The 27,739-nt window shown below is 40.7% G+C and overlaps 3 protein-coding genes across 3 annotated transcripts; all 3 read right to left on the bottom strand.

The window, feature by feature from the left end:
• Positions 1-174: 174 nt before the first annotated feature.
• On the bottom strand, positions 175-7,258 carry LOC147193501 (uncharacterized). The gene is made up of 7 exons (XM_086131742.1): positions 7,082-7,258; positions 4,597-4,674; positions 4,435-4,493; positions 2,730-2,877; positions 2,412-2,519; positions 2,276-2,318; positions 175-689 (listed from the first exon to the last, which is right to left on the bottom strand). Exons 1-7 carry the CDS (start codon positions 7,256-7,258, stop codon positions 175-177), a joined length of 1,128 nt encoding a protein of 375 aa, XP_085987868.1.
• Positions 7,259-9,736: 2,478 nt separating this feature from the next.
• Positions 9,737-20,364, bottom strand: acer3 (alkaline ceramidase 3). Its single transcript, XM_086131743.1, has 11 exons — positions 20,141-20,364; positions 17,604-17,714; positions 17,355-17,407; positions 16,135-16,187; positions 15,307-15,388; positions 15,172-15,207; positions 14,626-14,684; positions 14,431-14,532; positions 11,646-11,750; positions 11,515-11,560; positions 9,737-11,397 (listed from the first exon to the last, which is right to left on the bottom strand). The coding sequence occupies exons 1-11, from the start codon at positions 20,241-20,243 to the stop codon at positions 11,344-11,346; spliced, it is 804 nt and encodes a 267-aa protein (XP_085987869.1). The 5' UTR covers positions 20,244-20,364; the 3' UTR covers positions 9,737-11,343.
• Positions 20,365-22,337: 1,973 nt separating this feature from the next.
• On the bottom strand, positions 22,338-26,180 carry serpinh1a (serpin peptidase inhibitor, clade H (heat shock protein 47), member 1a). The gene is made up of 5 exons (XM_086131852.1): positions 25,967-26,180; positions 24,356-24,975; positions 23,818-23,916; positions 23,141-23,373; positions 22,338-23,066 (listed from the first exon to the last, which is right to left on the bottom strand). Exons 2-5 carry the CDS (start codon positions 24,948-24,950, stop codon positions 22,764-22,766), a joined length of 1,230 nt encoding a protein of 409 aa, XP_085987978.1. The 5' UTR covers positions 24,951-24,975; positions 25,967-26,180; the 3' UTR covers positions 22,338-22,763.
• Positions 26,181-27,739: the final 1,559 nt, after the last annotated feature.

Raw genomic sequence — 27,739 nt, 5'->3', positions numbered from 1 at the left:
GTGGCATGTCCATGATTTAAAAAACAAAACAAAAAAAACACGCTGTAAACTGAAGATTCATTAATGATTGTGACGAACCACAAACAGTAAAGTCTGTTGTGCAATTTGGAGATTCTCGAATGCTTCCTTTGACTTCATCGGTCGGCTCCACCATCCCACCCCTTTGCGTGACCCTCAACACCCTCCAGTTTCAGCGGCAGTGATTCCTAAACCCTCAAAGACGCAGTGGAGCTTGTCCGTGCCTAACTGTGCAGTTGAGGGCTTATTCTGAAAACGCTCCAGCAAGCTTTGGAGCTCTTCTTCCAAATTCAGCGCTGCGGCAGACTGCTCAGTCTGTGTCGTGGAGGATTCTTCCTCAAATCGCTCCAGTATTACATGCAGCTCTTCCTCTAAGCTCTGAGGCTCAGACGAATTCACAGTCAATGGTCGGGTGTGTTTTTCATGGGCCAGGGGCATGTAATTGACACCACTCAGAAGCTGTGAAAACTCCATCCCGGATGAAGTCGGAGCGGCTGGAGGCATGAAGTTATGCACAAAAGCAGGAAGGCTGGCTTTAGGCGGCTGTTGTTGTAAACATGCAATGTTGCTCACAGACTGTGATTCTCCCTGCGTAGGGTATCGTTCAGGTCCCATCATGCCCGTCTGGACTGGAGCCACACACATCCTCGTGGGCTGAGGAGCTTCAGGATCTTGGTGAACAAGAAAGATTTGAATCAGTCCAAGACAACACCGGTTTGAAAACCTTTTTTTGGAATTTGACATTTTGCATGCAATTTTTTTTTTTTGGTGGTCCAGGCTCCTGACCATAATCTTCACTTTGTCCTTTTTTAACCTAGCATTACAGTTGACCGTACTTTCCACATTCTAAGGCACATCTAAAAGCATTCAATTTTCTCAAATGCCAACAGTGTGCCTTATAATCCAACGCGCTTTATATATCTGTGTTTACAGTCTCTTTATATTCCCCATTGAGCTGTTTACCCGTTCGTGTTCCTACGCCATCTAGTGGTGATTATTAGCAGGAACCAATTGTAACCTAAAAGAGTTCTGCCCGACACATGTGCATTCGTCAATGCACTAAAACAACAAATAAAAAGATATGTCAGTTATATTACAATGTTGTAGAATTTGATAGAATTCAGGAAACAATTCTTTTAATAACCACGTTGCTATTCAGATGCAGTATTAATTAAGCCAGTTTGTGAGTGTTGGCAAGATAGCGAATGCGCGTTCGAAGGCAGGGTTCGTTCAAGGTCGCAACTATTGGCCAAGCGTTTCAATGATTTTTCATTTTAACTCATTCAATCCCAGCCATTTTCACTGGAGAAACCCCCTCAATCCCATCGTTTTACTGGATTCTGACTGATCTTGCAAAGCCCACAGAATATTTGGTTCTAATGCTATCTAAACAAGCCTACCAAAATAAAGTTTGGACTCTCTTCTTTCAGCAGAAAAAAACATGTTTCTCTATTTTTCCATTCTTCAGCAATCGGCATTAGAAAATGGCTAAGTTTTATGAAAATGGCGATTCCTGGGCAAAAAACGGAGAAAAAGAGCTTTCTGTAAAAGCATGCATTTCAAGCACGTGAGGCACCACTGCCAACTACTGGTCGCTTTTTTACATGATTTACAATGCAAACGGCTTATTCTCGTTCAGATTGCATCAAGTACGTACTGGGTAGGCGGGGCCTAACTTTCAAAAGATGCACAAGTACATCTTGTGGAATGAAAGAGTTCATGGTTTTTCAGAACAACATCAGCTCAGGCGAACATCTGGTGAACGTTTGCCACCTCAAATGAACCCTGGCGAAAAAATCTTTATCCGGCACCCTCGCAAAGACTCGCTAATGTCGGCGCTCAGTGGCCTTACGAACGTTACTATTTAAACGGTGCAAGAGGTTGCAGTAGCTGACAATAAAATTAATTATCACTTTTACCTCTGTTGTTTTTTTAATAGCACTTATGCCTACTACGCTTCTGTATATTTTAATATTGAACATGATAGTGGCAATTGGAGGGATAAGCTTTTTTAAGTGGTACTTCGGTGTAAAAAAAATTTTGAGAACCACTGTCCTCGATTTTAACAACTATACAAGTGAAAAAAAATGTGACAAGGTGATATGCATGCGTTGCAATATTTGGACAAGACATTTAAGATACATATTGCTGAAATATAATGTTTACTCCCGAAATTTCTAAATATACAAACCCAAATGTAAATGATCTTGTTGATTACCAACGTGTGTGACATTATGCAAACTAAACAAAAGATTACCTGTAATAGTGGCATTTCCCCTCATCCTCTTCCTCTTTTTGCCCTACATAAGAATCAGACATAAACAAATGCAAACAAGACATCCCAATCAGCTAGACGTTATTACACATAAAAAAAAAAAAAAAATTCAACACACATAGTTGTCACACATTGACCAGTTGGGGTACAACTGGGCATGACGTCGTCTCTCAACATCTGCTTCCTCATAGTATTTGGCCTGGTCTTGCTGTGGTAGTGAATTCCACTGCGGACACAAATTGACAGTGTTAGAGAACTAAAATATACAGGTTAACTAACAAACAAATACTGACAAAAAGAACTGTTACTGTGGTAAACTATTGATATATTTGGAAGTAAGATTGTTTGCTCCTGTTTTGGATGTATTTGTCTTGTTCAGCTGCACTGTACGTAAAGTTGTGGCTCGTGTATATTCTCCGATTAGGGGCACACTTACCATTTCTCCCAGGATGACATTTACAGAGGCGCTGTCTTTCTTATCCAGTTTTCCCATGAGTGCTTTGCGATGCTTCCTTGCAAACACCATGAAGGCATTTGGAGGTTTCTTTATGTACTGCTGCTCCACCTCATCGTCGGCATCTCTCCTATTAACAAAGACAAAAAAAAAGGAGAAAAAAATTATTTCAAGTTCATCAAACATACGTGTGTAATTTTCAATTGCTTTTTTTAAAAACGGTTTTGCGCGACAATTGGGGTTTGACATGCCCAGGATTCCCATGTTCAACCTATCCTCTGTGGTCAAAAACACCCGTCATCTTTAGCATGCAGATTTTTCAATATTCTATACAGAAATATGCTTTGCTCAGATCGGATTCCTGTTCCCCTCAAACTGAATATGGAAAAAAGCTGTCCTCAGTTTAATATTTGGCGATAGTTTGGCATTTTTGGCGGCCATGTTGGCAGTGATGTGTAGTGAGGTTCATGACTAGCGAGGCAATACCCCTCTCCGAAACAGAAGATTAACCCATGATTCAATTTTGAATTTAATTGAAATCCATCCATTCATCCATTACCTGAACCGTTTTATCCTCGCGAGGGTCGCGGGTGTGCTGGAGCATATCCCAGCTATCTCAGTAGGCGGGGTATACCATGAACCAGTAGCAGCCAATGAGAAAGCTCATTCAAACCTTCAGTATTTTTCACAATTTGTTGTCAAAGCTTTTCGTGATGTTTAACACTTTCTCACTATTGAGCAACATGATAACAAGAAAAACGAAATATTTATGGTCAAGTTCATTCTTGTTGGGGGCTAGTCTGCTCAACGGCTCTCCTCAACAGCACCCCCGAACAGACTTTACCAGTTAGGCTAAGGAGTGTGATGCCCCTTTAGGTGGAACACACGCTCTGGTCCCACATTGTTAAAAAGGGGAACTACCACCATTGTCTGCTGATCCAGAGGCACTGTCCCGGATGTCCATGTTGTATAGGCATGTCAACCGGGACACCCCCATAAAAGCCAGAGCCGTTTGGAACTCTGGGTGACCTCATCCAGCTACCAAGGAGCTTTATAACCACCTCAGTGTCTGCCACCTCCTCTGGGATGTTGGCAAAGTTCGGCCAGACGCAGAAGTTGAAAAGTGTGCCTATGAACCGATGGCGGCACGTGCGAGCCAAACTGTTTCAGCGGGTTGAAAAAGACGCCCTGGTGTTGAAATGTGTGTGTAAGCGAGTGGCAACTCGCTCACAGCGGCGAGCGGGCCTCACACGTTCATATTTCCACAGAACGCACAATTACTTTGAGGGTGAGAATGGCCAAACACAACAAAGAATGTGTTTGTGCTCACAAGTGAATTAATTCACATCAAGAAGAAATGCAGCTGACTTTTAAATCAAATGAAATCAAATTAATCCTTTCAGGGACAGCGGTTACAGCTAATCATGTTATCAGGTTACAGGGTGCATCAAAGGGTTCATCTTTACTTTTTTAAAGAAATAAAACTAAAAAGCAGAACTCATTTGGTCACTGAGCGTAAGTGTCGCAAGAGGTGACGAAGATCTTACAGACGTTGAGCATGATGGAGGTTGGAACGACACGGTTTTGTGTGAAATATTTTTTTTCTGTTTGACATCTGAACAGGAGCGTTGGCGTTCGAAGGTTTCACTGTAAATCAATATTGCTGTTCAAAATGTTTGGCACTTACATAAACACACCAGGCGTAAGATTTGGGTTCCCTTGCATCATCATTGTTGTGCCCCCCATCTGACAAACAGGAAAAAAGAGCAACGAAAAACTGTGACAGTTGAAAATAAATGTACATATGTTTTAATTTTCCTCCAGACTGAGCGGCCACGTCAAGTCTTACCATTTGTGGAGGAGCAGCAGCAAAATTTACTGATGTTGGCGGAACGAAGTTTTGCACAGGCCACCAATACGGCACCTGCTGTGGAAAAAAAACAAACATGAGGGGTTAGCTTGCCACACGACGCGATTGTCACAACATGACATGAAACAGTGACGTGCTTGAACTCATGAAAATACATGAGCTACTTAGCTATGTTTACCCATCCCAGTTTGGACATATCTCATGTATCACAATCAGAATTGAATTGCAGTGTAAGGCCAGGAACATCTCAGGGGCAATGCTTAGAAAGCAAACTGACTTTTTTCTGCCGCAACAAGTCTTGACAACTACTCTATACATTTTGTAGAATGAAAGGAAAAAAAAAGTCAGGCAAGTAACATTTAACCCTTTCGGGGACAGCGGTCACTACAGTGGACAGCTTCTCATGTTATCAGGGTGCATCAAAGGGTTAAACTAACTTGCTGATTTTTAAAAAAAAAATCTATTGCCCTTTTTACCATTTTTCTTTTGGCTTATCATCACTCTTAACCCTTTCGGACGACTATTTTTGGAGGGAATTGGAGGTGTGAATACTTAAGGGGTGAAATGTCTCAGTGGTACAGTGGTCATTTCCCAACCCAGAGGTTGGTTGGTTCGATGCCTGGCCATTGCGACCATGTCGAAGTGTCCTTGACCGACATACTGAAACCCCGGGTTGCCCCTGATGCTCCGTCATCAGTAGGTGAATGAGGTAACAGTGTCAAGTGCTTTGAGTGCCCGAGGTTGAAAAGCGTGATACAAGTGACAGCCTATTTATTTACCATTCACCTGTTACACTTGTGGATCATAATTTCCTAAAAACTATACAGTAGGTATATATTAAGTTGTTTGTGTTGGAGTAGCTGGCCAGTCTATTATTTTTGGTTCAGTGTGGTATGTATAGCTTCCAATGATACTTTGTCGGGGGGGAAAAAAAGCATTCGGTATAAATAATGCATCAAAAAACGATATCAATGTGGAAATGATATCACCACATGGGCTCAGGAACCCTTCAGAACACCAATGTCAGTAAATACAGTGTGAAGCTACAGCTGTTAAATGCAACTGAAATCTCTATTATGCAACGCAAAAGCCATTTATCAACATCCAGAAATGCAGTCCGTTTCTTTGGACCCGAGTTCATTTCGAAATGGACTGATGCAAAGTGGAACCGTGTTCTGTGGTCTGACGAGTCCATATTTCAAATTGTTTTTAGAAATTGTGGGGCGTGGTGTCCTTTGGACCAAAGAGGAAATGAACCATGCAGACTGTTATGGATGCAATGTTCCATCTTATTGCAGCGGGACAATGCCAAACCACATTCTGCACACGATACAACAGTGTGGCCTCATCATATAAGAGTGCGGGTACGAGACATGCCTGCTTGCAGTCCAGATGCTTCTCCCATTGAAAATGTGTGGCACATTATGAAGGGTCAAATACGACAATGGAGACCCCGGACTGTTGAATAGCTGAAGCTGTACATCAAGCAAGAATGGGAATGAATTCCACCTATAAAGCTCCAACAATTCGTGTTCTCAGTTCACAAATGTTTATTGAATATTTCTAAAAGAAAAAGGGATGTTGGTGGTAAACATGACATTGTCACGGCTTTTTTGGGGGGAATTGTTAAAGCCATAAAATTTTAAATTAATGATTCTATATAGCAATAAAGTTTGTCAGTTTATCTTGTTTTTGTCATGTATCCAATATAGGATGAGTTGCAAATCATTGTATGCTGTTTTTAATTTCATTTTGGGACACAGTGTCCCAACTTTGTTGGATTTGGGTTTGTACATGAATATACATAATATAGCAATATATTTGGGAGTACTTTAAGAATTACGGGTTAAGTTCCACAACAGATGGAATTTTTTTCTGAAACATAATAGCTATAAATTACACCGCATGGTATAATTGTAATTATAATCTGTGCTGCACAAGTTTTTACCGGTAAAACCTAAAAACAAAAATGAAAACGCCTCAAAAACCTGATGTGGTCGGACACAAAAATCAAAGGCAATTTTATAATTGTTTAAAAATTTAAATTTAGGGAGACGTAAAGACATATCTGATTGCCATTTGTTGTTGACCAATGTTAGGTCTTATTTTTGTAGGTACACGGTCGTTTGTATTACAGTACAACTGTACTGCATCATCCTGAAACTTTTGTATTGTGTATCATAACATTGCCCAGTTTTGTGTAAAATGCGAGTGTACAATGTGCTAATGTGAAAACAAATCAATGTCAAATGAAAAGCATGCACACCTCCAAAAAAGGGTGAAATTATGCCATAATGTGGCACTCTACTTTTCCAATATTAAAAATAAAACCCTGTAAGCATATACGTTGTTTTTACTTTGTTAAAATACATTCACAAACTCTCAACGCGTGGCACATGTTTACCCAACAGTTCATGTTACTCGGTATGCTTCAAGTAAAACGGAAGCATCGAAGCATGCTTACCTGGCCATGACTGTAAAAGCCTGCAGCACTATTCATGTAGACCGGCGGCATGACCGCCTGAGGTCCGTTGAACATGTCCGCACCAGCGAGGGTCGGACCTTGCTCCGCGAAGCGAGGTAAGGCCTGGTAATTGAACCGCACGTCTCTCGGATCACAACTTGGCCACATCTGATCCATTTTGTCACATACTTTGCAATGAACAATGCGCAAAGAGCACAAAAATATAATTATTGCACATCTCAAATTCAGGTGACTTCGAGTCACGTAACACGCACAGATGGGATGACGGATTTGACACAGTTTTGTAGGCGATAACATCAACTTTCACATAAATAAAACGTCTTCCGTGACACGTCCATCTACAGACACGTTTAAACTGTACAACATCACGTAATGCAATTATGACGTCCCACGTGTCAGGCGTCAGGATTTTAGATACGCGGAGGGGTACTTGAATGTTCCGTTCCAAAGTGCTGTACATCTGACAGAGCTTCCTTGGGGGGAAGGAGTGGAAATGGTGGGGGAAATTAGGGGGGCGGGGGGAGTCGCAAAATAACATAACTATATTCTAGCTAGGACAAATAAAATACAATGACAGAATACACCACAAATGCATGCTCTATCCAAATAAATCGACTCGAGGCATCATCACCAGCTCGCTATCTTTGTAAAATGACCCATACATTTCTCATTTGCAGTCATTCATAAAATTTATAGCGTGACATTCAACCAAAAAGCGGGGGAGGTAATTCGAACAAATGGGCGACGTGTCCAAATGTGTAATGCGTAACGTTACATCAGAAGCAGTCGAGTGGCATATAAAACTTGCTCAATTTGGGATTCCCAGAATGAGTCAGAAGACGTCAAAGATGTTAAAGATGGTATTGTTGTCTGATTTTCAGGCCTGAAATGTCCATGCCTCCAAAAAAATTCACTGACGTGTTTCAACGCTTGCGTCATGTGGATATAATAAATAAGTCAACGGAGTGAGTGAGTCAAGATTGACACCAAACTCCATGTTTTCACACTACCTTGAGAGATAATCTCTGCACCCCTGGCCTGCCGGCTGTTGTCATGTGTCATGATTCCAGTAAAACAGTCCACGCACGCAATTGTGACGTGTTTGTTCACACATGATAATGATACGATTGTATTTAAAAAATACAGTATACTGTATCTAGTTCAATGTTGTGAGGTCTAAATAATGTCAGAAAATTATACTGTCTACACAGACTTTTTCATTTTCATATTATTATAGTTTAGAAATGTATTTATAAATTTATACATATATAAATTATTATAATTTATTTATTTATTTTACAGGGCAATTCTTTACTGAGGCACGATCGTAAATTCACTCTGAAGCCCGTGCATTCCTCTAGTCTAGAGAGTGGGTGTGTTCTGAGAAGTCGAGTGTGCTCCGCATTCATTAATTTCTGAACGTAGCCAGCACTGGCGCGCAGTGTCCTCATATCTGGAGCGTTTAGTACCTATCGACAGTTTTGGTGTACTCTGAATAGCCGAACGACAAATTTAAGCAATGCTCTCAGTTTCCGAACGGTCGAAATGAAACAGTGTGCGCTCAGGGAGGATTTCCGACCGCTTTTAATAGCACATAATGTCCATTCAGTTATTTTGGAATGATCCAGCCAAAAATCGACATTGCAGAGGAGTTGCGCTGGATCATTCTGCACAGAAGTGAATAACCTGAACAGAAAACTGGCTTGCTGTGGAGGATGCTCTTCAAAGCCTTTGCTCTAGCATGGCAATATAGGCTGCAAAACCTGACAAACTTTGCACCATGTCACCTGGCACAGGCGCTACGCTAAATTTTCTCCAGATGCTCTCTGGCCCTGCTCTGGCAGCACACGTCCTGCAGCTACCATGGTACCCTGTTCCAGCGCCGCACATCCTGCGGTCGCCTTATTGACCCTGTTCCGGCAGTCGCTGAAGTCTTGCTGCTGCCTTACTTCCTCTGGTAGCAGCTCAAGTCCCGCGGCCACCTTGTGATCCTTTTCCTGTGGCACAATTCACATGGTAGCCTTCTGATTTGCTTCAGGTGGTACAAGTGATGCGGTCATCCTTGGATCATGTTAGTTTAAGTGCTGCGGCCGCCTACTGTCCCTGTTCCAGTGCCACAGATCCTTTGCCTGCCTTTTGACCCTATTCTGAATGGTGCAATGGCTGACGGTCAAAGAGACACAATGAATACTTGTTTGGCATGCTGGGCGCCCACAATACTGGTCCACATGGATACTTGGTGGTTCTGATCGGCCTTTGGGGACTGTTGCTTAAATCCAGTATACAAGATGCTTACCCTCGCGTGAGTTGCGGGTGTGCCGGAGCTTTTCCCATGTGCCTTCGGGCAGTAGGCGGGGCACACCCTGAAGTGGTTGCCAGACAAATGCAGGGCACACAGACAAACAACCATGCACACTCTCAATCATACCTAATAAAAATTCAGTCATCAATTAACCTACCATGCATGTTTTTGGAATGTGGGAGGAATCCAGATTACCGGAGAAACCCCATACACGCAAACTCCACTAAAGAAGGCCGGAGCCTGGAATTGAACCATAGACCTCTTCACTGTGAGGCGGATGTGTTAGCCAGTCGAGACCGTGCCGTCCAAACACACAACATAACAATAATCAGTGACATAAATGCTCTTTTTTTATTTGTCAACATTAAATACTGGCACAAAATGTGAGAAAGCAAAGATTGTTTTTCTGGTCACATACTATCAACATCAGTATAACATAATCAGCAGGAGAACACATCACACTCTGTGACGTACAAACTCACAATGCTCTTTTAATGACCAAGGAAATGTGAACACAAAATATTCGAATGAACAAACAAGGCAGTGTGGGTTAACCTGCACACCCACGTAATAAGGCACCCAATATAACAACCATATACAGTACTACTTGCTATAATTTTCCTTTGCTAGAAGTGAACAGCGATGACACGTTGATGCCTCCCAGTGAGGAATAGAGGCACAAACTGAATATTTATGTCTTACATTGTGCTCAGCTTTGCAAGTGTGTTCATCATACGAGTCAGTGAACAAGAGTCAGTGGCACGCTGCTTCACAGTAGTGTCGCCTCTAGAAACTTAACACATCATCCCCTTAATGAATGTTGTGTATTGTAGTCTTACCAATTTACTTCAAGGCCCAGGTTAGAATTTCCTTTAGATGCTCACTTTCACAGTAGCAACACAGACAATAAAATCAAAATGAATCGTCCACTTCATATAGTCGAAATGGAATATATGGTTAATACTTGACTGTAGGTAGTTTTCCTAATTCACGATGGCAGACTTTCCCAAACTAGTAGCAGGATACATTTGCTAGGTCAAAAAAAGCCTTTTGATTCAGTATACTGTATGTCAATGGGATGATTCAGGATGTATGGTATGTTAAAGTTTAGGTTCTGGGAAATCATTGATGTCTTGAGCTGAAAATGCTTGGAAACCCCTGCAACTATGGTAAAACTAATCATTTTGAAATGTTCCATTTATTCCATTGGTCCTTAAATAGATCTTTAATTATATCTTCTTAAACATGTTTGCTAGCAGTCTAGTCTCGAAACTATTGTGGGACTGATGTATTCGTGATACGGTCAAGCTAGACCAAGATGAACTCTTAATTCCCTTTTGACTGAAAAAACAACTATGGCAATTAAAATGGAATTCTTATGATTTTTTTTGAAAGCACCAGTCTTTCATGTTTCAAGAAAGTCAAAATCTGTCACCAACTATATTACCCCTTTCAGGGACAGAGGTCACTACAGTGGACATTTTATCATGTCATCAGGTTACAGGGTGAACAGAAGGATTCAATGAGATGATTCTGTAATCCAGACCTACAATATCACAGTGGTCCACATTAAAGATGACATGACAACAGTTAATTGACACTCTCCCATGTAAAACAATAAATAATCATGATTATCCTTATTCTTTTATGAGTCATTTGAGTGTTTTATGTTTGCATTTACTGTATCATGAATTTAAAAAAAAACATGAACATCATAAATATTTCAGCAAAGCTAATTCTAATAAATTAGATTTTTAAAACAAAAAACAATTAATTTCCAGTAAAACTCAGTGCTAAACTGTACTTAATTCTCTACAGTGTAGAGCAGAGGACTGCCTGGGTGTCGTTCCCCAGGGGTGCAAACTCCCAGCAGTCGAAGGGAGCACTTCCTGGTCCTTCAGTTCACGGTCACCATCTATTCAGTACTGGTCCGTTCATTTCAGCTTGTCCTTTGTGGTTCAACATGCACGGTGGGCCAAACTCCACACAAAAACTAAATCAAGGTGAAATACAGAAATTAATCAAGGCTCAATCTTTTTTCCCTTGCTGTCAAAACTAGAAATGCAGTATAATATAAATTGAGTAGTCAAGGTAATAATAGTGAACATACCTTTACTTTTGGTCTGTACTTGAGGTAGGTTGTTCTGATTTGCAAACTACAAAATAAATAAATAAGCGGAAAAACATGTGAATGTGCTTGAACATGTTTCATCACAGTGATAAAGTGATTGAGGCGTTTACCTGAGAAGTATGTGCAGGTACGAGCCCAAGCCTGTGAAGATGTGCCACCAGGCATGGAACTGTGTTACCACTCCAACACCAGGGGGCAGTGTTTTTCTACTGGCTCTACAATACAGTAAGCAACAACACCGTCATCATCCCTGAACACGATAAATGTGACACACATGGCTGTTATAGTCAAAAATTGTTGCAGTCGACCGCAATTCCATCATCTGGTTTGTACAAACACCATGCATTTAAAATAAAACTAGAAATGCAGAGTTGTCGCCATGTATTCCACTGGGCATCGTCTAGTAGTTTATGATACTGTGTGGGGCTGAACGATATGTCATTTTGGGATCTAAATTGTCATCTCGGACAATGTGATTTTGTCACCGTCAGCTGATGTGTTTTAAAGTGCTCTGATTTCCCAAGCTCGCCAATCAGCGGCATGCTACTGTGAATAAATCACACTCACCGGCTGCAAGATTGTTAAACAAAAATGTCACCTCAACATTATGCTGTCACCAATCCTCTGTCTTTTCAGAGTGCTTGGGAGTGCTAGATGCTAAACTAGCTTGCGCCGCATCACGTAGCTCTCTCCTCGAAGTAACTCATCCTCAGCTCAGTGGCGACATATAAGATACCCTTCTGACAAGCTGCACTTTCACTAAAGATAGATGAGGAGTTTCACTGAGCAAGATGGAACATGGAGTAGCTAACGTAAATCGCTAATGTTAAAAATGAAGAGTCAGCAAAGACCAAAATGAGTGTTTCGGTGTCCAGTACGCTTTTCACAGAAGTGAGACAAGCGATTTCCGTTTATATTTTGTCCTTGCCTTTTAGAAAGCGTTCTTAGTTTGTCTCATTTTTCCCTTGGTCATTGTAACCAGTGCTGTTAGTTGTACTTTGTTGGTCTAGCGTTTTGGTTTGTAAATAAACCTTTTTGGTGCCAAGATCTTAACCTTGTCTGAATTCAAGTTGTTTATTTGTCACTCCAAGCTGTTGTGGCATTCAAAACTGTTGTGTAAAATTTACACGCAGACAGTCGAAAGAAAATTAGCACAGATGTTACGGTAAATCTTAAACCTTCAAAGAATATGCAGGGAGCACCCTAAAGTGTTGCATACTTGTATGATAACTATTAACGCGCATATGAGAAACAAAAGTACGTCTGTGTTCATGTGAAGCTCTCTCCAGAATGCTAAGTGCCAGCGATGTTTGTGGCTTGCAACCACAGCAACAGCTTAGCTCCCCCGGTGAAAAGGAGGGGTGCACAGTCAAAGTCTCACTGTTCATTTTTCTTCAGGGTGAGCGTCAAATTCCTGGTTTGTAATGATTTTCAGGAGTGGAAAGAAACATTTGCCGCCTGACTGTTAAAGCCACCAATGATGCATGTACAAGCCATGACGAATGGCAAGTGACACTTTGATAGTGGTAAATGCAGTAAAGTGCAAACTTTTCTATTGGGTGGAAATGCGCAATACATGCATCGTCTGTTATCTGAACCGCTTATCCTCATGAGGGTCATGAGCGTGCTGGAGCCTATCCCAGCTGTCTTCGGGTAGTAGGCGGGGGACACCCTGAACTGGGTGCCAGCTAAATGCAGGGCAAACACAGACGAACAACCATCCGCGCTCACGCTCACCTAGAGACAATTTAGTGTGTTCTATTAACCTGCCATGCATGTTTTTGGAATGTGCGAGGAAACCCGAGTACCCGGAAAAAACCCATGCAGGCATGGTAAGAACATGCAAACTCCACACAGGAAGGCCCGAGTCCAGATTCAAACCCTGGACCTGAGTACTAAGAGGCGGACGTGCTAACCAGTTACCCGAAGTGCCACCCTGAATGCAAAACATTTTTAGTTAAAAATGTATTTTTACTTTCAGTATTACGATATTTTCCGGACTGTAAGTCACAGTATTTTCCATAGTCTGGCCGGGGGGGGGGGCTATTCTCTGGAGGGACTTATGTGTGAAATTATTAACACATTATTATAGAATTTCATGTTAGTTTCACCTTAAACTGCAAGAGGGCGCTCTTGGCCTGTATTGATAAATCGACGACGAGTCTGATGCAAGAAGAGGGAACGCCGCATCTTCTACTTCCTGGAGTTGCGGAGTTGTTTTAAAGTGAAACGGAGGATGAAGATTTCATTGGATCTATTTATTTTTCATTGGATGGAGTGACACTAATGATTTGGTAAGCATGTTCTTTATGCTCTAGTTATCTGAATAAGTCTTCACATGTTACGTGAACATACCAGGCACGTTCTCAGTTCATTGTTTATGCGTCATGTAACGTTAGCATTTTGTCCACTTATTCAACCTGTTCTCTATTTTTATTTTAAATTGCCTTTCAAGATGACATCTATGTTCTTGGTGTTGGATGTTAGCAAATACATTTCCCCCAAAAATGCGACTTATACTCCAGTGCGACTTATGGTTTTTTTCTCCTTTATTCTGCATTTTATAGCTGGTGCCACTTACACTCCCGGAGCGATTTGTAATCCGGGAAAATACGGTAGTACACAAAATTGCATACTTCCACAAGTGATGGCAGGTAGTACAGTAGGTCTCGCCTTGTACCATTTTAAAAATGTTGAAAAAGGATCACCTCTCTCACACAGCCTTCTAGTGTCCTTGCATTATTAGAGTAACGTCCTTTGTTTCGATTAGATGATGTAATTTTCTTTCACATTTGTAACGTTACTGTGCAGAGTGAATATTAAGTGAGGAAAAATGTCCGAACTTTACAGCAACTAGAGTGACAATGCATTGCTCATCTCTTTTCGAAAACTCACCTTAATGAGTCACAGAATATATTGTCAATGTTCCACAGGAGAAAGCCTAAGAGAAATACACCTAAAGAGGTGTAACACAAAGGCCGTAACCATGGATAAACCCTACAAATCAGAAAAAGGTACGCAAAGTAAGTCACGTTGTTATTTTTGATGAGCGCTGATTTCCAATGTGAATGGTTCTCTTGGCGAACTTACCATGTAACAATGAAGACAGATCGTATCACGAGACAAGCAACTAAAGCACCATACATGACCTGAAAAAGACAACCCATTCTGAAAAGCATGTGATGGTTAAATGTTTTAAACGACTTGACTGTCCATATTACACTATACCGCAAAGTAATGCCTTCAAGAATTTCAATGAAAACATTAATCACAGCAAAATTAGCATTTTTTAAAATTCTGTACTTTAGGCCTGCTTGTGGACCACACAAACAAACTCAACTGGAATGTTTGGAATGGACCATTGTGAGAAAAAAAAAAAGATTTTTTGATAGTGAACCACAAAAACATGGTGCGACTGTCAAAAGTGTCGAACTTAATTTTGTCACACTGACTGCTGTTTCTGGCTCTCCGGTTCTATTTTCAGTACGTGCTGAAATGTTCATCTGCAATCAGGACACTGGCCCAGGTCCTGCATGTGACATGCAGCACACCTAATGTTTACTCAAGCAAACTAAAGGCCCACTGAGCCCCAAAAGCAAACAACAAGCAAGATCACAGAGCGGAACGCAAGCTTACCTGGTGAAACACCGGTTCCTTCCACTGTAAGTAGACCTGCGACACAAAATCTTCTCAGAATATCAAAAACGTCACGTGGAATGCGCAACAAGTGGCATGTACATGATGACCAACAAAGTGAGAAAGAATACTCACCACAGTGACTGTAATGCTGAAGAGTAATAATAACGCGACGGGAAACCAGCTTATGCTCTTCCTTTGATTGAAGCACTCATATCTGAAAAAAATATGTTTTTAATGTTCACCTTGACACAGTACATAACATGCTGACTCAATAAATCCATGTTCATGTTTATATTTATGCTGAGAGTGCATTAAAATTATTGCGTTTATTTACGACCGCAATTTGGGTCGAACACAGACTTTTTCCATTACGGTATTTCATGCATAGGCGAAAAACATTTCCCTGCTTTCATCAACTGAAAAAAATAGAATGTTGATATTATTCAGTGCAATAAAGGTTGATTATTTTTCCTGTCGAATGCAGTACAGGCAAGCTAGCGCTTTCACTTACTAATAGTATTGTATAGTGCACTATATACTAAGCGAGGTAATTTCACATTTCATCCACAAGGCAACTGTGCAAATGTAGAAAACATGAAAGCATTTCCAAACAGAACAGCTCAATGTATCACAGGCACCTGTTGCCTTTTTTGTAGCTGTATGCAGGTGTGTTTAGTAAAATGAGATGTATATTTCCTCTTTATGATTGTATTTTTATTCCGAACCTCCGTTGAACACCCAATTTGTTCCGCTCATCAAGTGAAAACGACAATGGCAATAATCCTTTGCTGTATCGCAAAGTATGTCAAGGTCTTGAGCGCAAATTTTAGAGGCGTATTTTCTTGAGAATCAGGACGCCGGTTAAATTCCCCAAAACTAAAGGCCTTTGACGGAAGTGTTTAGTGTCGACTGTCTTCTGAATCTTTGAAAGCTTGAAATCCAAATGCCGTAGTCACTTACAGACAGTAGACAAAGACACACGTGCTGTAAATCATTGGCAACTCGTCCAGCAGCTGCAAATGACAACAAAGCATGTATTGTTTCATCGATGTCGATTTTTTTTTTCCAAACATGAATCCATTCGGCAACAATGTGTCCTCATTCACTGGCATTTCTTAAATCCTACTTGGGCACTACTCGGAATGAACGCTGACGAATACATACAGCGGCTCCTCGCTTTGTGACATATTGCAAGATTATGAATGACGTACAACGAACTAGTTTGTGTAGATCAAGGCGGTACAAGAAGTTATGCTCAGTTACTCTAGTACTTGTTTTGCAGTCAAGGCACCACTACCTGAAATATATAACGCACAAATTATGTTTTCGCTGTGTCAGACATAGCTCAACTGAGCAGCATTCTGCATGGAGGTCAGGAAACATAAACCAAGTAATATTTGTCTGTACAAATTATTTGATAACAAATTTGTTAGTGAACCAAGGTTTCACTTTTTTTCCCGTTCCCCCCCTTTTTTTCCACTTTACTGGTGCAGTGGAGGGTCTTGCAACTCAAGTTAAAGCAAAAATAACAGTGCAGTGAAGACTATTATCTCGAAAAACTCTGAAGTTGGGGACTTTGAAAGTCGAGGCGAGACTGTGTGTGTCGATATACTTGGGGTGAAACGGTTAAAAAAATACATGGTTATCGATAGGCTTCATCTGGTCAGGTGACTTGGCCCACTTTGGGAGCAACGTGTGATTTTTTTTTAATACTCTTTTATACTTGTGTGCAACTTTATTTTCATGGGGTTTTCAAAATTAAAGCTCTCTCGGGTAACCTAGACTCCTTTGAAACTCAAGAACGTGTAAATTCGAGTTCATTGCTTTGTAATTAATTCTGGTCAAAACTGCAAAATCCATCGTAAAGTCCATAAAAAACTAAAAAGAACAAACATAAGCAGACACGTTCATTCAAAAATAAACGGCTTCTTGATTGAAACCAGGGGTGTCCAACCTTTTTTCTTTTTGGAACCAGTATCGCTCAAATTCAAGATACCTCATCTGTCGACCGTTTTTCTTCACATTCATGTCAAAACAAATTACAAACATACCGGTGAATGAGGACGAATAAAGAATTGCCACATTTTTTAAAAAATAGTTAGCGTTATCACCCGACCATCATTTCTACATCACTACAGTGAACTGTTTTATTATTTTTTTTTCACTGTGATTCAGCATACCTGCATCTCATAGAGCAGTGTCATGTGGAAGCACCAGGAACCAACACCGACAGCTGAGTAACACACACACACACACACACACACACATGCACAAAAATGTCACTCAAGTCTTTATGAAAATGTTAGAATAACTTCAGCATGTTTTTACTGCTGTGACACTGACGGCTGTTGTAATACAGAATCAGTGATTTAGGATAAAAGGAACTCGATGCAATGAATATGTTTGATGTGACCTGTAAAATGGCTGACCTGCGAGCCCGAGGAAAGAGAGGATGTAGCAGAACTCTAGGCCGTCACGAAATGTCTGGATGACCCCACAAATGGGGGGAAGAATCATAATCAGGTTGCTGACGGTGTTCCCTGCGCAGGCAAAGCAAACAGGTGCATCGCAGTGAGAAGAGACAAGCGCTGCGCCTGTTATTGCTCAGCCTAAAGATTGTGAGAGGTCAAGGGCATGGCAAGCCGACTCCTCCGAGTTATGACGCCGCCAGAGAAAACCTTGGAATCTTATTGCTGAAAACCAATTGCTGCACAAGGAAACATCGATTGTTTTAGATTTTCTCTCCATGCCATCTCATGGACGTGTTTTACAAGAATTACATAATGATCAGTTAAGTTATTGTCATTTTTATGATTAACCCTTTCATGCACCATGTAACCTGATAACATAATAAGCTGTCCACTGTAGTAACCGCTGTACCTGAAAAGGTTAACAACAATGCTAATTTATTAGACCCTTGCCCAAAGTACGGTTTATGCCACATCACTGATTATCAAATATGTTTCTGTAATAGCTACACTATATTAAGTGAAATTATAATTTATAATGTTAAAATAATTATTATTGCTATGAGTGATTTTGAAATAAACATTTTACAAGACCAATTGAGCTGTCAAATTACAATTGATATTCCTGAACAGTAAGTTTAAGTAAATTGTAGTCATCCTGGATTTATTACGGAACTCTTGGAAAATCATCAAGATCAAATGTGGGTGTAAACCGGTGAATTAAGGTTGAAATCCCTCATTCCTCCCCAAAACTGCGAGAGCTCATAGACATCGAAAGAGTGCACTCTGCACTATCTCACCTCATTTTTATGACAGGCGGTATCATAAATTTGTTGTGCACTGTCTATGGAAGACCTTTTTGAAACGCCTGGACTTGCATGCTTAGCGCTGATATTTTCCTCCAATAAATATAAAGGCAAATCTTCACCTCTTCGATCAGCATAATAATAATTATATATACAGTATATATATATATATGTGTGTGTGTGTGTATATAGTCAGTATATGGCCCAATGTGAAGATCTAATTTTTAACAATGGCCCTCTTAAGGAGCTAAAGATTGGGTGGATTTTTCAATGATAATGTATACAATTTGTGAAGTACCGTAAGAAGGATTTTGAATTGCAATCGCATGTCCTGCTAACAAGCAAGTTTTTTTTTTGTCCACTAAAAATGAAAGAAAAATGTTTGATCGTCTTCAGTTCCAACAACACTGTTCCAACAAATTTAAAAGCGTACTGTAGCAAATGTCTTTGTGTGCTAAATAAAATAATATTCAAGGGGAAACTAAGAGGTGTAACACTGTTTTAGCTATATTAATTAATTGGTTTATTACTACATGACTCCATGCAGTGGAGCTCTCAGAAGTAATCAGCAGTGTTCTGCCTGGGTGCGGTTATGTGTAAACACGTGCAAGACCTTATCAGTTTGAAAACCAGAACAGTTTACCCGGTATTTTTTCAACCAACACGCTTTCTATTCAACTGCAGGCGCCTGATGGGAGTAGCTGATAATGATTAGACTTTGATCGCTGACTATAAATGCATTTATAATCTGTGTAAAATCATTGTACTTTACAATGAACAATGCGGAAAGAGCACAAACATAGTAGATCAAGACAGGGATTTCAACAATAGTCTTTCCCCCCACAAACCCTTGAAATAATGTTGCATAACAGGCAGTCATTGTTACCTGAGTGACCGTTACAATGGCAAAACGCCCTGTGTCATCGGTACAAACAAAAGCTCCGACTGTCAGTATGGCTTAAATGAGCTAGTCAGACCGTTGTTTTTTTAAATCCATTGTTTTCGGGTACTACTATTTGTATGACTAAAAACGTACCTGATCACCAGCACAGTAAAGATGGGGGTGATGTATTAATGTATTATTGTAGTTGTAAGGTGAGACCGTTTTGTAGCTCTGCACTTAGGGGCTAACAATGATAAACAAGTCTATCTAATAAAGTTACCAGTGGTTGTAAACAAGAATGGGTTGTTATCAATGAGAACATCGAGGGCAGTGTAAATCTTGCGCGTCTACGTGTTCAAGCTATTGTTTCTTGACAAACCTGTTTTTTGTGTGTTTTTTTTTTTTTTTTTTTTGCAGGAGGGTTTTTACTACTTTTCAGTGTCACGGTCGTGGAACATGTGCACGTTTCCGAGCTGAAATGAGAAGTCTGTTGGGATAACGTGGAATAATGACACAGCATGAATGCACCTCATTCCATTGTGCATTGAACCGTGGAGCTATTATGGGGAACAAATAGAAGCAGAACATGTTTCCGCGTGGGACGGACTCATTTTCCGACGCCGACTCTGCTATTATATCGAGTGAATATCAAGCTTAAGTCGCGTTTCTTAAAAACTAATCAATGACCAACAAAATACAACTCCGCGTAATGTTGACGTCGTAGTTTCACGTGGGGGAGTGCCATTCCAGCCGCCCCTCGCTTTAACCATTTTCTTTTACGTCGTTCGTTTAACTGTTACTGTACTCACAGAATTCCGCGATGTAGTAGGAGACGACATAATTCTCTTCACACCAGTCGAGCGTGGAGGTGGGCCGCCCCCAGTATCCCTGCCTGTCCAACGAGGGAGCCATGATGGAAGCGGAGGAGGTTGTGTGGCCACTAACGGATTTGTAGTCCCATCCCCGGCGCCCGTACGCGGCCTATAGCAGCTAGAGGCGCCCTACTCGCGAGAGATGAGGGGCACGTGTAAACGTGCGCCGTTTGTTGCCTGTGACGATATCCTATCACTATTTGATGTCTTGGATACCCTCTGGTGTCATTTTGAGTGTATTACGTCGGCGTTAAGGGTGTCTCAAAATTATTCACACAAATACATCCACGAGTTTCACGTGTTTTTTTCCAGATCCTTAAATATGTTTGTGATTTTCCATTTTTCCCCCAGATCAACGCATGTATCAGATACTTTCAAGATAATCAGTCATACAACAGTCACGTTTCGAAACGCCATTCCTCTTCCGTCCGCTAGAAGGCAGTATTGCAATATCCACTGAACTATAACGCGCTATCACCCGTTTTTCATTAAAATTGCTTATTAAAAACGGAAAACGAGCTTTTATCTAATGTCTTAGTATATGTTTATTTATCACAAGTCAGGAAACAAAATACAACTGTATTTTATTTCCCTTGTCGAGCTTGTTTTGCCTTCTTCTGCTACTGCTCCCTGTTCTACGCCACTGCAGCAGTGTTGAAAGAGCAGAAGAATATTCTTCTTATTCCTGAAGCTAATCATTCATCTGTAATATTCCTTTGTTCTTCCATCTCAAAGGGATCACATACCCACCTTTAACAAAGTAAATAAAGAGCAGCTTTAATTCAACAACATACAAGTATTTTCAAGCATGCTGGGAAGTGTGTGGCTTCACCATTGCAACATTGTCTTATATTATGTTTTATTATATTATCCATCCAGCCATCCATTTTCTAATCCTCTTATCCTCACAAGGGTCACGGACATGCATGATATGATACATTCACCGTCTTCATTGTTTATGTCTTGTGACCTGTTGTAACTGTCATATGCTTGTGCAGGATTTTTTTGCCTCACTCAAATTATCCTCAAATGAGGGTAGTTCGAGCGTGGGTTTTTTTTCTCCCCCTCTCCCTCCCTTGTTTCTTTCTGACTTTCGGGTTTGAACGCTGGCGCGTTTTGGCTGCCGCTGCTCAACCCGTATTGTTTTGTGTTTTTTGTTATTGTAAAGTGTCCTTGGGTGTCTTGAAAGGCGCTTATAAATAAAATCTATTATTATTATTATTATTATTATATATGATGTAAATTTCCCCAGTGTGGGACAAATAAAGGATATCTTAATATTAGCCGCTAATGGTACACTTGCCTGACTTGTGTGCGGACAGGGTGGGATCGGTTCCCACTCAGTGGCGGTGTGGGTGTGGGTGTGGATGCTTGTTTGTCTCTGCGTATGCCCTGCTATGACCTCAAGTGAGTGACATCAGGAGTTCTAACTCCAGCACTCAGGGGCAGAGCTACATGGTGGCCAGGGTGGCCCTTAGCCACCCCTTGTCAATTTCTGGCCACCTCAGCGCTCAGCAAAATACTGCCTTTTACTTCGATTTGTTCCTGCTTAATTGTGATGAGTATGATGAAGATTGTTCTGGTTATGTGTGAATCTTATTGCGTGAGAACAAATGATCCATGCACAGCTACCCACCCCTGGTTACCCCTCACAAAGGTGTTGTGTTCATGAAGTTACAGAACTCTACTCTTTTTATGTTAAGCATATTCTGTATGGAAAAATGTCTTAATTAGAAAGTAGAAACACCTCTCTGGTTTTCCATGGTCTTATTCAAATTCCCGTGAAAAATTCCACAAACATGCCCAAGGCTAAACTGCCACTACAAACACAGAAACCTTGGATACATTAGCACCGAGGACATGCCTGAACCAAATATCTACGATACCTTTTGGTTATTTTTTTTCCTTCCCATTCCTGTTCATTGAAGTCTGTGTTTTATGTGTTGTGTTGTAGTATTTTGTCATTTTATGTTATTTTAATGGCGGCGCGGGCACCCGCAGCGGCTCCTCTCTCTCCCGTGGTTGAAAGGAAAGTAATTTCACCTGTGCTGTATGTTGCACATGCAGCACATTTGACAATAAAATTGACTTGAACTTGAACTTGGAAAGTCGCGACAAACGACGGAACACTTCATTATCTTTTTTTAAAATTCAAATTGTATTTGGCAGGGATATCTCTCATCAAACCAATGTTAACCAAATCAAATTGAATAGGAGGGGCAGAAGTAAGAGCAGTCATCCTGCACACGATACCCTTTTCATAAGTGGTTAAAACCAACAACATTGACAACCACATCAGGAACCATATCAGGCTGGCACAGTGACGCAGCCTTTCCCTGTGCTTATTCGATTCAAGTAGTTTGTCATTTTACAGCATTAAACCAAATGCTACAGCCTGAATGAATGCTGTGAACTAAGACACATTAACTCTTCAGATGCTTGTGGAATGGTATCAGTGTGTGACAGGAATGTACTTATATAACTAACTAACATATTCTCTCTCACACACACTCTCTCTCTCATGCATGCACACACACGCACACAAAAAGTGAGGATGTGGTTATAATTCATCTCTCATCTTTTCACCCTTTGGCCTGACCATCCTGCCAATAAATAGGATGGAGTTTGTCTTCTGGTCCTTCACCAAGAAGATGAAAGGATGGTCGACGTAGAACAGTTTGGGCGACTTCAGCTCGTCGCTGCTAAATATGGTCGTGTTCATCTCATTTCCTTCTGTGGACAGCTCCATCGTCGCCGCATGGAAGACATTGGCCAGGTAGAGGTCTTTTTTCCCAGACATGTTGGACAGGTCCGCTTTGGATTTGTTCCCCGCCTCTGTCAGGCCCAACTTCTCAAGATGTTTCTAAGGACGAATGGACAGACCGTGTAAGGTGAACTGTGAAATATTTCCATTGTAGTTCTGAAGTTAACTCTTACCTGCAAGTTGTGGCTGACTTCCATGCTGACTTTGGGCAGAGACAAAGCCACCGCTGTCTGCTGTAGCTTACTTAGCCAAATATCCAGCTGTTTCTTGTTCAACACCTTCTCAACTCTGTCCAAATTTTCCACTTGATGGGGCATGATGAAGACCAAACTAGACTTCTTATGAGCCAATGGCATGCCCAGAATTGACAGCTTGTTGGTTGCGTCATCATAGAAGTCATATAAACCTAAGAAAGCAAATTGGTCAAGTATAAATATCCTCCATTCGGCACACAATTTGGTTATACGACACTTTTAAATATGACGTTAATTCAATGTGATCTGGTGCAAGAACGGTTTCTAGTATTTCAGACGTGCAACGCTTACTCGATTAATCAACAGCCAATCGATCATTGTTCTTGGGAATCGTTTGGAGACTGTTGAATTTGAATTCTTCTAATTTTGGCCTCTCAACAGTAAATATTTCCTGTAGTCCTCCAATCATCTTTGTGTGGAATCAAGACAAAACATTTTCAAACATCTGCTTTTATTTTGGAAAACATCATTCAACGTGTTTGCATAGTTTCTGACATGTTACAGACCACACCGGTAACTGAATCATAATCAATCATTTATGTTTATGCATTATGCATTTTTTTGCAATTCTACACCACTTGCAAATGCCAACCTACCTGTGCGATGCATCATCTCTATCGAGACAGTGTAGCTGTGGGAGGCCATGAATCCACGGTTGTCAACCATCTTGTGATGGAACTCCTCATCCCAGTGTGCTGTGAAAAAAAAAAGAAAAATATATATAGGTGAGGGTCAGTCAATAAATAAGGTGAATTTTTTTGGTATAAGGACTTCTAATGCAGAGAGAAACTTAATTTTATTTTAATTTTTTTTCTCCCAGCACTGACACATTTCTTTCCCACATCTGTGCACAAGCTTCCATATTCCCTCAGCGTAAAAATCTTTGGACTGATGTCTCAGCCAGTCACTCACAACACTTTCGGCGTCATCGTCACTTTCAAACTTCGTGCCAACTACTGTGAACTGCTGAGGCAGGTCAAAAAAGACATAAGAAAGACCCTCTTGCAGCCCAGGCCATACCCCTTTCAGACTTTTACCTCTTTGGTGCCTTCAAAGCGTTCACGGGAGGCACGAAGTTTGAAAATGGTATGGAAGATAGATGGATGATACTTTATAGGCAATATTCATACTTACGTTTGAAAAACATAGCGTTGATTATCATGGCTCCATCAGTCTTTTCGATATCCTTTACGACCTCAGGGACTTTACCATCAGTGGATCTCGCAGCCCATTCATTGATGGCTTTGAGAGAACTTTTCTTATCTTTGAAATTCATTTTGGATTGGTCGAAATTGTAATGCTTTTTGCTGCTCTTCACAAAGGCGTCCACAAAGTTGACAGTGCTGGGTCCATACAGGCGGTTGCTTATCTTCCAGGTGACGTTACGCGTCTTGGGGTCGCTCACCTCAATCAGGAGTTCAGCCAAGCCAGAATGCAGCTTCTCGTCTGGCACTTTGGCCGCATTCAGAACAGTTTTGACCTGAGATGCCGTCGTGGCTTTTCCCCCAAGAGCCATAAGACCCAGCGAGGAAGCCACTACCACAGGAGAAATAAGGATATTTTCTATATTCTTCTCCTTCGCCATGTCTTGGTAAAGACTGAGAGCCAAGTTGGCACTGTTGTCAGCCAGCGTGGTGGCGTGTTGACTCAGCACTTTGTCAGCAGAAGCAGCCGTGGCAGCTGATGCTGCCGTAGCCAGGAGGGCCAGAGCGACCACATTTTGCCACATGGTGAAGAATCTATTTAGTGATAACCTAAAAGATGACATGATGAAGACAAAAATCGCGCACTGTTATCACAGTAAACTGTTCATTAAAGGTGAAATGGTTTGCCTGGAATTTTTTTCTGCTTACTTTGGAATATTCTTTGATCTAAGTTACAGCTGCCAAGTGAATGACAGTCGAGGCTATTAAAAAAAAACAAAAAAAACAATGGGTCTTTTTTTATTCCCCCCACCACAGTCTTGTCATAGTTGGCCTGTTAATCCACCCACGCGCATTCTCTTGAATGTAAGAATAATTTAAAAAATTGAAAAAAGTTACAATCACAAAAAATAAGACTAACAACAATAAAAATTCGATTGTAATTCATTTTACAACATTATTTTAAAAAAAACATATTTTAGTGAATGCACTATATTGAATTAACGATAACTTAATGATAACTTGGAACATGCAGGAAATGGATACATTTTAAATGGCACAATTCGGAGCTGCTCCAAATCATGTGCTCTAGAGAATGCAAGTTTTCCTTCTGTCATATATATTCCCAAAAATAATATCTGGGATACTGGGTTACGCATGCCATTCAAAGATCTCTCAAGGCAAGTATTACATAACAGCCACGTAGACAGCAGATGGGAGTATTTTCGCCAAAACTCTGTCAGATTTTAAAAGAAAAACTGATTGGCTGAGAACATGAATGTTTATTTCTGTAAGGTTTAGATATACATGATATAAGAGAAAGGAAGTTATGAGTCATATTTTTTCATGTTCTGTTTGATTACAAGGCAGTGGTGATGACTGTTAACTAGCTGCCACACCGCAATACTTTTCGATTTACAATAATGATGATGGCATTTTAGGGAAAAAATAACTTTTTAAAAGTATGCCAAATTCTTTTATTACAATGGCACCACCAGTGCATATCCCAAATCTAAATTTGAGATCTCTTTTCACATGCCTGGGCAATAATCAGGAGTGAGACACTCCTCACAGTACTCCCCTCTATTTATAATTCTCTTACCTTATTAGGCCTTTTGAAGAATTCCACTGCTTGCTCCAAATCTGTTTCCAAATGCAACTTGGACTGTTTTAAATGGTGGAAGGGGTTTTGTTCTGATGCCTGAAGGGCAGACTTTTGTGAAAGAGTTGGAGGGATTCTAGCTCAGTTTTCAGTGAACAAAAATCTCTGCACTGGAGTCTGGTTTCCAAAATGTCCCGCCCATATCCCCAAGCGCAATGGGAGAAGAATCCTCCCCCTGCCAGGTCCTTAAAGCCCTATACTGCAGAAGTGCAAGAACATTCAGACAGCCTGTGACCTATAATGAAACTAAACTCCTGAAATTGACTGATGAGTCTACTTAAAATTTCACTCCAGATTTCAGTTGGCCTAACTGTTTGTCTGTTTTTGTTGTTGTTGTTGTTGTTTTCTGTTGGGGTTTCTTGCTGCAGTGAGAGAGGAGAATGTTTAGATTGTTTGGGGGGGGGGGGGGGGGGGGTTGGCATCATGTGAGACCAGCCCTAAAGTTCATGAATTCATTTTCTGATGGGAAGCAACTTTCATGGCTTCACAATATACAACAGCAAAGTTATGGCTGTCTTGGACAAAATTCCAACAGTGTATGGGAACAAAATAGATAAAATATCAGACGTTATGTTATTATATTATGGTGCAAAAAGAAGTGTATATATGTGTTTGTGGTATGCTGATGTGCTTATAACAAATAGCACGAGCAGTTTTACTTTTAAAAACCATGCTATTAGCAGTCACATCATTAGGTCCAACAATATCCACTTGTATGTATTCATTCATCTCTGCAAAGTACACAAAGTTGCTCATTCTGCGCCGTATCCTCCCAGCTGGTTCATCTGGGGATAGGAAACATGGGAAGTGAACATTCTTGTTGCATATTTCCCACGTATATGACTCCCTCTCTGTCCTGATGTAATCTGTGCCCATCCCCCCATCAACGGGACTTGCTCTGGGTTTTTCAAGCAGGATATGCAGGAAGTTAGAGAAGAAGCGGATGTGTGTCTGGTAGACCGCTACTGTTCTGTAGAGCTTATTCATTCGTGTGGAGATGCACAATAGGTAAAGAGGACTAAATGTGTTTTTAAATAGTTTAATAATATTCTTACCATGATATAAGTAATTATGCTGCCAGATCACCTCTCGCTGGAAATACTTTGCCAGGCCTTCAGTGCAGCCACCTTTTTTGACACTGCTTCTTTGTTTGGCCCTCATAAGGTTCTACTGGGGAGAAAACAAGCTTGACCATTGAACAAAATATTCACGTTTACTTCAACTAGTGTGAGGTTGCCATACACATCATGTTTCAGTGCCCCAGTTATAGCTTGCATTTTGTTTTTGAATCGCACAAGTGGTCAGAGGGCAAAGGTCAAGATCAGTAACTGAAAGCGACTTTTATTCATGACAGAGCAATAGACAGAAAAGGCAATTATTTGAAGTCTCTGTATTTTCAATGGATGGTTTTATATTCCTGGCTTGATTAAGATGGAAACACACGATGAATTTCATTTAATTACTTGGATAGTTGTACTTTTTAAAATGTGTTTTAGTTTTATGGTACCGGTAATATTTTCAAGTACACAAGGCTCAAGCGCCCTCTGTTGGCTAAATTAATATTACTTGGACTATCTCAGCATGTCTAACTGCCACTAGAGACCCACCAAAAGCAACGTATGAATTGAGTAAAGTTTGCAGGATTGACTAATTTTAATTCATTTAAATTTCTTTACAAATATAAATACAGTTCATCTTAATCACCAAAATCAT

The sequence above is a fragment of the Hippocampus guttulatus genome, chromosome 15 (assembly GCF_054856545.1).
Source record: "Hippocampus guttulatus isolate MCC_2025c chromosome 15, RoL_Hgut_1.0, whole genome shotgun sequence".
NCBI lineage: Eukaryota > Metazoa > Chordata > Actinopteri > Syngnathiformes > Syngnathidae > Hippocampus > Hippocampus guttulatus.
The sequence above is the reverse complement of the archived record's forward strand: the minus strand, read 5'-3'. Positions and strand labels throughout refer to the sequence as shown.